At 45.5% G+C, this 12,197-nt stretch overlaps 1 protein-coding gene across 2 annotated transcripts in view; it reads left to right on the top strand.

Annotated features, from left to right (window-relative positions):
- LOC109676896 (sodium- and chloride-dependent transporter XTRP3A) overlaps positions 1-12,197 on the top strand; it is a 44,157-nt gene that overhangs the window by 30,308 nt on the left and 1,652 nt on the right. The window contains exons 8-11 of one of the 2 annotated variants that reach the window (XM_074060300.1): positions 3,629-3,833; positions 5,181-5,340; positions 7,860-8,025; positions 8,637-9,866. In XM_074060300.1, the coding sequence (XP_073916401.1) occupies positions 3,629-3,833; positions 5,181-5,340; positions 7,860-8,025; positions 8,637-8,786 (681 nt within the window). In that variant the 3' untranslated portion in view covers positions 8,787-9,866. Of the gene's footprint in view, positions 1-3,628; positions 3,834-5,180; positions 5,341-7,859; positions 8,026-8,636; positions 9,867-12,197 lie in introns of those variants that run through there. The other variant, XM_074060299.1, reaches the window with a different exon arrangement.

Below are 12,197 nucleotides of genomic sequence, written 5' to 3'. Positions count from 1 at the left end.
GAAATGTATACAGTAATTCCTGTTATTTTTTTGTAATGTTTGACCCTTTCTAATCCTTATTTATCTACTTACCTAGTGGATTTATTCTTTCCCATAGTTTCACGCTTTTTATCTTCCTCTTCTGTGTGTAAGATTCCTGTAAGTATATTCTGTAGTGCTGGTTCAATGCTCATTATTTCCTTTAGTTTTTGTTTATCTTGAAAGATTTTTTATTTCCCCTTCAATTATGAAGGATGGCTTTGCTGGATACAGTAATCCAGGCTGGCAGTTTTACTCTTTCAGAGCTTCAAATACATTACCCCATGTCATCCTTGCTTTTAAAGTTTCTCTCAACAAATTTGCTGTTATTTTGATGAATTTACATTTCTAGGTGACTTGGCACTTCTCTCTTGCAGCTTTCAATATTCTTTCCTTGATTTGACTGCTTAATATTTTAATTATAATATGTCATGGAGAGATTCTTTTCTGGTCTTGCCTATTAGGCATCCTAAAAGCCTCCTGTACCTGGATGTCTTCAACATGATCCAGTCTATTGGTGAGGGTTTCACCTGAGGTTTTTAATTTGACTTATTGAGCTTTTCATTTTCAAAATTTCAATTTTATTGTTTTCAGAATTTCTATAACTTTACTGAATTCCTCCTTCATGTCCTACATTGTCTTCTTTATTTCATTCAACTCTTTGTGTTCTCTTAGAATTCATTCATTTGTGTCCTTTTTCATTGATCATTCTTACAATCATTTCTTAGTTCCTTATCTGTGATTCCATCCACTTCACTGTTGTGTTGGAACAACAACAAAATTTGGAGGAGTTGTGTTGCTTTATTTTTTCATATTTCTTATGTTGTGCATTGGGATTTACACATCTAAGGCCAAGTCTCATTTTAGTTGCCTGTGGTCTTTCAGCTGAAGGATTCTCAGTGTTCAAACAGGGTTGCAATGCAATTTGTCACCATTGGACTGGATGTATAGCTCAGTAACAAAGAATTTTCCCATGTGCTCAGAGCACCAGCACCATCCCCATCTCGATGTGGACTGTATGTATTACTATACATGGATTGAGGGTGGAGTGGCTCAATGGTCAGTCATCCACTTTTGTGCTTCTTCCCTTCTTTGTGTACTTGGAGGCATTACTGGTCACCAAGAGCATTGCAGCTGTGAAACAGATAGGTTCTCAGTTTGTATGCCCAGGGATGGCAAGTATTCAAGCCTAGAGGTGTCCCTTGCATGTGTCAAAGAGTGGGATAACAAGCAGGACTGTGTTCTCCTGTGGTGATGGAAAAGTAAGTGATTCAGGTGCTCTGTCTGTCAGTCTTCATGTTGTCAGACCCTGTCCAGCAGTCCCCCACCTTCAGGGTGGGAGGAGGCTGAGGAGAAATCACATGGTCACTGTGTCCTAGGGTCAGAGCTCTCAGCCCCACCCAGCAGCAAACACTTACCAACAGGCAGGCAGTTCCTGGATGTTGTCTCACTGTTTTCTGACCCTACCCTGTGGATTGAAGGGGGTTGGATAAAATCATGTGATTCCCAAATCCTGGGTTTAGGACTCTCTGCATCAAACCCCTGCAGGCAGCAGGCAGCTCTTGGAAGCTGAACTCTCTTCCAGGCAAGGTTTGTGGCTATGTTTCTGCAGTGATCTCCAGGCAATGGAGCTTGCTTTTGCCAGGGAAGGTGGGGCCACCTACTGCTATGCCTTTTGATGCCCATGTTCCCTATGCTTTAACTTCTCAGTGGGTCTGTATCAGAACTTCCCTGTCTTCACAACCACCTCTCGTGGCCATCTCTCTCCCAGACACAGTGGTGGGGGTGTCCCAAGTCTCCTCGAGCTGTAATTTTTCCTGATTTTCAAGTCCCCAGCATAGCTCAGTCCCCAATACAGGCCTCCTCTGAAGATGGCACCTGAGCTCTCTGAAGTATGAGGAGCAAAAGAAAATTTGTCTTTCTTGTCTGATATTAGTCTGTCACACAGGGGAAGTCACTAAGGCACTCAGTTTGTCACTGGGTTTAAGACTTGTGGGAAGTATGGGCTTGCTCTGTGTTGAGGTCTGCTAGTCTGTTGACAAGGATGCCTAGCTTATCTTGTGATGGTGACTTCAGCTCTTCCACACTGCCCTAGGGATCCAGGGATGGAGCTACAGACTGTTTCCTTCTTTACTGTTGCCTTTCTGTTTCTCCACCCTTTTCAACTGTGTACTCCCTGATGCCCTTCCTCTCTTTCTGTCTTCTGAATATAGACTTTCCTTTGTTAGCCTGACTCTTGTCATTTCTGGAATCAAATGGAAAAAGCTCCTACTACACCATTGGGTTCAGATGTTTTCATATAAAACAAAGAATGTTTCAGGGACACATTTAAAGCCTCATTTGTTACTGGTCCCAAGTTTTCCCTTCTCACTAGTGAGAATAACCTTCATTTTTACTTTTTTTTTTTTTTTTTGTAGTACTGGGGGTTGAACCCAAGGCCTTGTGCTTACTAACTAGGCAGGTACTCTGCCACTTGAGACACTCTTCCAACTCTTTTTATGTTTGTTATTTTTTAAATAGGGTCTCACTTTATGCCCAGACTGACTTGGACTAGTAATCCTCCTATTTCTGCTACCCAAAAAAAGTAGGATGACAGGAGCTCACAACCATGCCCACCCATTGGTTGAGATGAGGTCTTGCAAACTTTTGCTCAAGCTGGCCTCAAGCCAGAATCATCCTGATCTCAACCTCCTGCATAGGTAGTATTGCAGGCTTAGGCCATGGCACCCACACTCATGTTTATTTTTTTAGACCCATATATTCTTTTAAAAACATATTTCATTACCAGATGCGATGGCTTATGCCTATAATCCCAGCTACTCAGGAGGCAGAGATCAGGAGAAATACAGTTCCAGGGGGCCAGCCTGGGGAAAAAAATAGTGAAACATGAATAAGTTAAGCAAGATAGCCTGTGCCTGCCTCCCAGCTCTACCAGAGGCATAAATTGGAGGACCAGAGGCAAGTCCTGGCAAAACCACAAAACCCTATCTCAAAAATAACTAGAGCAAAAAGGGCTCAAGTGTAGAGTACCTGCCTAGCAAGTGCAAGGCTCTGAGTTCAAACACCAGTAACACCAAATAGTATGACACACAATATTTATGCAGTTATAAGATATAGCATGGCAATTTGATACTGATATACAATATAATGAACATATCAGGCTATTAAGCATTTCCACCTCTTCAGACATTCATCATTTCTTTGTGCTGGGAAACTGTGAGCTCCTCTAGCTATCTTAAAATGTCATAGGTTGTTGTAGATTAGGGTCACCATTGGTGCCATGGGCTTACAAATCTAATTCTTTCCCTCTGGCTGTATTTGGGTGTTTCTCCTGTAACCTCTTCCATCCTCCCGCCCCGCAATCCTTCCTAGCCTCTAGGGGCCACTGTTATACTCATGTCTTCAAGATTGATGTTTCAACTTCCCCAAATGGTGAGAAAATGCAGTATTTGTCTTCTTGTATCTGGCTTATTTCACGTAGCATGATGTCTTGCGTGGCATAGTGACTCAGGCTCAGGGCTCCAAGGTCCCCAAGGCGCTTAGCATTAACATGTCTAAAGAGGCTGTGGGTCCCTGGGGTGTGTGACTAGTATCCTTTCCCAATGGACAGGCTGTCCAGGGCACGGGCCTGGCCTTCATTGTCTACACTGAGGCCATTAAAAACATGGAGGTGTCCCAGCTGTGGTCGGTGCTCTACTTCTTCATGCTGCTGCTGCTGGGGATGGGGAGCATGCTGGGGAACACGGCAGCCATCCTCACCCCTCTGACTGACAGCAAGGTCATTTCCAGCCACCTGCCCAAGGAGGCCATCTCAGGTCAGTGGGAGAGCCAGTAGAGGAGCTTGGTTTGGGGAGGGCTGGGATATGAGGGGTGAGCAAAGGCCAAGTGTCCTCAGGGTTACCATCCTTCTCCAGAGGGCAGAAGCAACCTCGCCACAGTCCTGCCACAGTATGTTCCTTGCAATCTGAGATGATGGTAATGTGATCTGTTCTGTGCATTTCTTTCTCAACTTCCAGGAGAGGGCAGGGGCCACTGAAACAAATAATGTCAACCCTCCTCAGTGTGACAATGGCCTAGTTTAGCTTCTGTTTGTTTTCATTGAAGTATAACAGTTAAGAGGTATACCTTCTTATGGTTACTGTGATGAATGTAAACACTTGTATCCTCCCAAGTCAACACCACTAAGGTCAAGAACATTCTCAATACCCCAGAGAGTTCCTTCACACCCTTTCCAGGCAATAAGCACTCTACATTCACCCCTTTTCTGACATTTACTACTTTTTTGTCTGCTCTGTTTTTGAACTCCATATCAATGAAATCATACAAGACATACTCTGGGTTTATTGTGTTCACTTATAATTTATCTGTGAGCTGTACCATGCTGTTGTAAGCAGCCATAGTCAATGCCTTTTCTCTGCCTTTATAAATGTCCATTGAAAAAGCATGTATCACATTTCTTCAGCTATTTTGCTTGTCCTCTGGTTGTTAGTGAAGGAAACAGCTTGCCCATAACATCTTTTCTGGTTTCACTGCACATCAGGCAGGGTCGTGGGGACCTTGTAGGCAGTAACCTTTGCCTCTAATGGCACCATGTCTCCACAAGCAGGATGGATCAAATACAACTGCCCTCCATTTTTTTTTTTTTTGAGTTCTGACCACCCAGTGGGAGCTGCCTCCTTTCTTCAGAGCCATTAGCACCTAGCAGCCTTCCTGGGACCTTCTCACAGGAAGTAACCACTGGTTTGTGCAAGCAGCTTCTTGGCCAGCACTTAACCACTCCTTCCTGGCATGTTCTCCTCAGGCTGACACTGGGGATCAGTGGTGTGGCAGTGGAAAGGGCAGGTGGGACCTTAGGATTTAACCATTTCATAAGGTGCCCAAGGAAGACAGAGGAAGACTCAGATGCTATGGGGATTACTTGACACTCTGAGCCCTAGCTTCCCATTGTGAAAGGGACAGCTGGTGCTGTCTTGGAGGCTAAAGGATGCCATACCTGGCCAAGGCTGAGCATATCCTTGTAGGACCCGGGGAAACAGTAGACTCCCCTCCCCCACACCCTCTGGAAGGATGGAGACCTCTGTAGGTTTTGCTCCTGCTGCCAATAGAAAGCGGGACCAGTGGGCTGAGTGATTCCGGCAGCTGAGCGGTGGTCTTGTGCCCAGGTCTGGTGTGCCTCATCAACTGCACCATCGGCATGGTGTTCACCTTGGAGGCCGGGAGCTACTGGTTTGATGTATTCAACGACTACGCAGCCACGCTGTCCCTGCTGTTCATCGTCCTGGTGGAGGCAATTGCCGTGTGTTACGTGTATGGGCTGAAGAGGTAAGGAGGCCTCTGCCCCTGCCCCCTGTATGGAGAAAATGCAGCTGCCAGCCACACTCCACAAGATAATCACCCCCTCAATGTGCATTCTGAGTCTTGAATTTGGCATTAACAAATTTGTTCCTTGCCCTCAGATCTCAGCTAATTGCCTCCAAGTGCCACTGCCTCAGTTTACCTTCAACCAATAGCTCCTTTCTCTATTTCCTGTGTTTTCCCTTTGCATCATAGGATGCTTCCTGTTAACCCTACTGGACCCCACAGATTAGTGGACAGGGACTCATGCCTCCAGGTATTAAATGCTCTGATCATCAGTCCATATCAGTATTTTTCAAGAATCATGATCAAACTCCAGTTGAGAAATTTTGCCCTAGAAAATGTGGGAAATTGAAAATGCGGTCAGTTCTCAATGTGGTGCACAGGGCAGCACTGGGACGCTGTCATTCTCTCCAGAGAGTAGAATTTGAGCTGGGCCAGAACCATTGTCTAGAGCAGCATTCAAGTTTAAGTGAACATCATACCACGTGGAGGTTGATGTAATGGGGACCACCAGCTTTCTCCCATGTGAGAGGTGTGATTAAGGAGGTCTAGGGAGAAGGGCTAGGATTCACATTTCTAGAAGGTCCCCGGTAGTCTAGGGATCACACTTGGAGAGATACTGGTCCATACTTTGTACCTCCCCTGAGGTCCCCAGGCAACAGTGGCCTTAGCATTGCCACCTAGAACTAAGGAGTCTGAAGAACCGCCTCAGCTCAGCTCAATCAGGTCACGCCAGGTAACATGCCAGGGGGTTCTGAGGCACACTGATTGCTGTACTGCTGCTTTGGGGTGGGGAGAGGGATCAGTTCTGACACTCTAGCAGGCAACCAGTCCCTTGGAAGCATTTCTGTCTCTAAAAGGGACAAGGTCATGCCATAGTGAGGGATCTCCAATGCTCAGTTTATTTTAGGATGTAAGTTGGAGTCTAGTGGGTATCCTTCTTCTAGGACTCAGAGCCTGAAAGTGCTTGTGAACCTCTCAAAGGGGGCTGTAACTCACAGCATTCCCTAACCCTATTTGGGGTTTTATCCTCCTCTCTTCTGCCTCTCCTTTACAGCTAATAACATTTTGAAGACCCTAGTATCATGGTGACCAGCTTACCCAAGGGACTTTCCTGGATATGGGCTAGAACAAGAAGCTGCCAGTAACAAAAACAAATTGGTCACCTAAGAAATACAGTTCAGTGGGAGAAAGTTCTGGTACCCTTAGAGGAAGTTTCAGAGTAAAGGAGAAAGCTGGAGTCCATTCAGTGATACTGGGGAGCAGCATGGAAGAAAGTAATGGGAGACAAAGAACCAAAAGGAGCCCTGGAGGTTCTGGAAGCAGCTTGTGTCAGGGAGTGGCAGGAAAGGGAGGACAGCACCATCTAGTGCCCAGGAGTGACAGCGTCAGTTGTGGGTGTGGTGCTGACGGGGTGGCCCCAACACATTCCTACCTGTGTCACATGGGCAGTCAAGGTGTTCAACTGCACGCAAGAGCTACGTGGCCGGAGTCTACAGCCTGGCTCAGTCAGCATTAGCAATGGGTAGGTGATGATCTGCACAGCCACACAGGACACAGGTGACCATTGCTGTAACTGTTTGCAGTGAAACCTTGCCCTATTCCAGCCCCTCCCGCCAAGGTTCCTACTTCTGTGAGAACGTTAAAAGCCCTGGTCTGAGGGCAGGTGGCCAATCCAGGCTCTGGATTGCTCTGCCACAACACAAGTGGCCACAGCAAGACCCATCGCAACCCCAGGTCTCATTGCCTCCCCTGGGAAATGCGGAGGTTGCCTGGGTCAGCCTAACCCCCAGGTATCAGAGCAGTATACGATTAGCCTAGCAAGCCCATGGATGCTACTGTACTGTTGCTAAGTTTGGGGAAGAGAGTGAAACAAAAGGAAACGGAGCCAGTAGTGTACAGTGGGGCAAGGAGAGGGTATGTGCAGGCGTTGGGTCTGGAATCCCTGTTCTGACTCCTCTTGACTTGCTCCTCTAGGCCAGGGCTCAGGTGCTTTAAGGCCAAGGTGGGTTCTTTCTCTGCCCAGAAGACCTGCTGTTTCCAGATACAAACGGCTCTGGGGCATTTCTAACTGGCAGTAAAGTCACATCAGTGATGGAGAGGTCGCAGGAGGAAGGCAAAGCCACCTGAAGTGCCCCTGTCTGTGAGGACTAAGTGGACAGCTGTCCCCCTATGTGCTCTGTTCTTACTGTCCCTGGGAGCTGATCTGAGGTCCACACCAGCAGCCTTCTCAAAGGCCAGCAACAAGATGTCCCCTTATTGGTGGTGGTAACTTTGTCACCCTCTTGGGCAGTCTCAGCCCTTCTCTCCCTACCCTAACAAAGCCACCTAAGAAGGGATCAGAGAGGGCTTCAGGGTGGTGTTCAGGCATTAGTGGTGCCCAGAACAGAATTTCCTAAGTTAAGAAGGTATGCAAAACTGGACCCCCCCTTGCCTCCAGAAACATGAATAATCCTGACTTTCTCCTGCCATGGTCCAAATAGATTTGAAGGTGACCTTCAGGCCATGACTGGCCGCACCCTCAACTGGTACTGGAAGGCCATGTGGGCCTGCGTGAGTCCACTGCTTATCATCGGCCTCTTTGTCTTCTATCTGAGCGACTACATCGTCACGGGAACCCTGCAGTACCAAGCATGGGATGCCTCCCAGGTATCTGACGTTTCCAGACTCACTCAGAGCGTGGGCTTGAGTCCTCTGACACAAGGGACTGTTGCTGTGGTGTGGGGAAATGCTCAGCCAGGCCAGCCATGCTGGGATATGAGGTTTTAAACACGGCAGTGACGGGACAGGAAGCATCCCCTCCAGGGCCTCAGGTGACCTGTCCCTGGACACTGCACAGCATCCCTCTAGAGGCACTAGTTCCTGTCCCCTGTGCAAAGCCCCTCTTCAGCCCCAGGTGTCTGGAGTACCATACTGGACAGACTAACATATAGCATTTCTACTACCACAGAAAGTTCTGGTCTGGGCAAAGGGTGGCCCTGCACTTAGGTGTCTCAGGGTGAAGCACTGGGTTGCTTCATGGGTAGCTCCGGACATGAGCTCCACACATGGCTGAAATAGGCACTAAGGTCCCTATTTATGTGATAAAGAGAAGGTGGCCCTGCTGTGAATCACAGGGCTGCAGGTTGGAGTGCCAGCCCCATGGGCTACTTCCCACCACTCATAGCCTCTCCACCTCATTGGGGGCTGAGACCTTGACAGGGCTTTCAAAAGGATCAGTGGGATGGCTCTATATCCTGACACTCTGTCTCTCCCTTTAGGGACAGCTGGTGACCAAGGATTACCCCACGTATGCACTAGCTGTCATTGGGCTGCTTGTGGCCTCCTCTACCATGTGCATCCCCCTGGTGGCCTTGGGGACTTTCATCATTCACCGATTCAGGAGGGGAGGCTCAGCCTCCGTGGCCTGAGAAGTGGACTTCCCAGAAACTAGAGTCAGCTATTCACTGTGTCACACTACTGCCTCCAGGTGGCAGCTCCTTGGCCTGAGGTTTTTAAAATACTTAGGCCATAGTTCTCAGCCTGCCAGGCTCCTGCATCTATAAAGAAGGATGAGGAAGGTGTGGAGGAAGAAGACTCCCTCCAGAGAGAACCACCCTCAGGAAGCCACCCTCTGCCCTTTGCCAGCCAAAAGCCATGCCGGCAGTTTCTATGCTATCAAGGGATAAGGACAGTCTTGAAGATAGTTGTTTCCTTGGTTCTAGAAAGTTCTAGAGTTAAGGTCCAATGTGAGCTGAAATTTCACTATAATTCTTACCATGCAAAACTTAAGCAATTTGGGGGTTTGCTGAAGAAACACCAAAACAGTAGGGGGCAATTGCTTTTAGGTCAGTGTCAAGAGTTTTGAAGTGCCTAAGGTGACAAATTTGAATTTAGCTGGTGTCAAATTAATGCTTTTTTTCTAGTCATGGTGAGTGTGCAATATCTGTGTTCCCTGTCCACCCTCTGCATACTAACAGGATTGACAGGCCACAATGGGCCAGGACCAATCCTCTCTACAAAAATTGCCTGATATAGTTTGCAACCCTAAACCTCAGGAGGAGTCATACAGATCCCCCTGTCCCTGGGGTCTTAGTGCCTTGGAAAAGGTGCCGGAAGCATCTACGATGAGGGAAGGAGAGAATGAAACTTTCTCCATGACATCATGCTGTATTCGGACGTCATGGCCAGCCTCATAAAGACCACAAGCACCACTTACAACTCACTTTACATTATTTATCTGTGCTTAAGAAAGTTCCTAAAGTGTATATAAATCAAACAGAGCAACTTGTAACCGAAGACACACCATATTTATGATTATAGCATTAGCCCACCACGAGAAGGTCTTTTTTTTCTTTTTACTACAATAAATCAGGTCAAGGTTACCCTACCCTGACAGGGCCCCTTCCTGCTCTACCATTCTTGTTTCATTGAGATCATGGAATTCCGGAGAGTTTCTATGGATATGTTTGTACATTCAGAGACACTTAAAAGCTTACTTGGAACATTAATCAGACATGTCCTTCTGTCTTTTTTTTCCACTTCTTTTTTTTTATTGTTTTATTATTCATATGTACATACAAGGCTTGGGTCATTTCACCCCCCTGCCCCCACCCCCTCCCTTACCACCCACTCCACCCCCTCCCTCTCCCCCCACCCCCTCAATACCCAGCAGAAACTATTTTGCCCTTATCTCTAATTTTGTTGTAGAGAGAGTATAAGCAATAATAGGAAGGAACAAGGGTTTTTGCTGGTTGAGATAAGGATAGCTATACAGGGCATTGACTCACATTGATTTCCTGTGCGTGGGTGTTACCTTCTAGGTTAATTCTTTTTGATCTAACCTTTTCTCTAGTTCCTGGTCCCCTTTTCCTATTGGCCTCAGTTGCTTTTAAGGTATCTGCTTTAGTTTCTCTGCGTTAAGGGCAACAAATGCTAGCTAATTTTTTAGGTGTCTTACCTATCCTCACCCCTCCCTTGTGTGCTCTCGCTTTTATCATGTGCTCATAGTCCAATCCCCTTGTTGTGTTTGCCCTTGATCTAATGTCCGCATATGGGGGAGAACATACGATTTTTGGTCTTTTGGGCCAGGCTAACCTCACTCAGAATGATGTTCTCCAATTCCATCCATTTACCAGCGAATGATAACATTTCGTTCTTCTTCATGGCTGCATAAAATTCCATTGTGTATAGATACCACATTTCCTTGATCCTTTCATCAGAAGTGGGGCATCTTGGCTGTTTCCATAACTTGGCTATTGTGAATAGTGCTGCAATAAACATGGGTGTGCAGGTGCCTCTGGAGTAACCTGTGTCACAGTCTTTTGGGTATATCCCCAAGAGTGGTATTGCTGGATCAAATGGTAGATCAATGTTTAGCTTTTTAAGTAGCCTCCAAATTTTTTTCCAGAGTGGTTGTACTAGTTTACATTCCCAGCAGCAGTGTAAGAGGGTTCCTTTTTCCCCCACATCCTCACCAACACCTGTTGTTGGTGGTGTTGCTGATGATGGCTATTCTGACAGGGGTGAGGTGGAATCTTAGTGTGGTTTTAATTTGCATTTCCTTTATTGCTAGAGATGGTGTGCATTTTTTCATGTGTTTTTTGGCCATTTGAATTTCTTCTTTTGAGAAAGTTCTGTTTAGTTCACTTGCCCATTTCTTTATTGGTTCATTAGTTTGGGGGAATTTAGTTTTTTAAGTTCCCTATATTTTCTGATTATTAGTCCTTTGTCTGATGTGTAGCTGGCAAATATTTTCTCCCACTCCATGGGTGTTCTCTTCAGTTTAGAGACCATTTCTTTTGATGAGCAGAAGCTTTTTAGTTTTATGAAGTCCCATTTATCTATGCTGTCTCTTAGTTGCTGTGCTGCTGGGGTTTCGTTGAGAAAGTTCTTGCCTATACCTATTAATTCCAGAGTATTTCCTACTCTTTCCTATATCAACTTTAGAGTTTGTGGTCTGATATTAAGATCCTTGATCCATTTTGAGTTCATATTGGTATAGGGTGATAAACATGGATCTAGTTTCAGTTTCTTGCAGACTGCTTAACCAGTTTTCCCAGCAGTTTTTGTTGAAGAGGCTGCTATTTCTCCATCGTATATTTTTAGCTCCTTTGTCAAAGACAAGTTGGTTATAGTTGTGTGGCTTCATATCTGGGTCCTCTATTCTGTTCCACTGGTCTTCATGTCTGTTTTTGTGCCAGTACCATGCTGTTTTTATTGCTATTGCTTTGTAATATAGTTTGAAGTCAGGTATTGTGATACCTCCAGCATTGTTCTTTTGACTATTGCCTTGGCTATTCGTGGCCTCTTGTGTTTCCATATAAATTTAACAGTAGATTTTTCAATCTCTTTAATGAATGTCATTGGAATTTTGATGGGAATTGCATTAAACATGTAGATTACTTTTGGGAGTATCGACATTTTTACTATGTTGATTCTACCAATCCATGAGCATGGGAGATCTCTCCACTTTCTATAGTCTTCCTCAATCTCTTTCTTCAGAAGTGTATAGTTTTCCTTGTAGAGGTCATTCACATCTTTTGTTAGGTTTACACCTAGGTATTTGATTTTTTTTGAGGCTATTGTAAATGGAATTGTTTTCATATATTCTTTCTCAGTTTGTTCATTATTAGTATATAGAAATGCTAATGATTTTTCTATGTTGATTTTATATCCTCCACTTCTTTTTCAAGCTATAAACTTCTCAATAACAAAAATAGGCATTAAAAGGGACTTTTGCTATCTTGATAGCCATCTATTAGTACTTCCAGCTTACCCTTTTATCTGTTGTGGGAAGAATGTGGGACCAGCGAGAACAAGATTCAAACCCAGGTGGTTGG

This window comes from Castor canadensis, chromosome 17 (assembly GCF_047511655.1).
Source record: "Castor canadensis chromosome 17, mCasCan1.hap1v2, whole genome shotgun sequence".
Taxonomy (NCBI): domain Eukaryota; kingdom Metazoa; phylum Chordata; class Mammalia; order Rodentia; family Castoridae; genus Castor; species Castor canadensis.
This window is presented reverse-complemented; position numbering and strand designations above follow the sequence as displayed.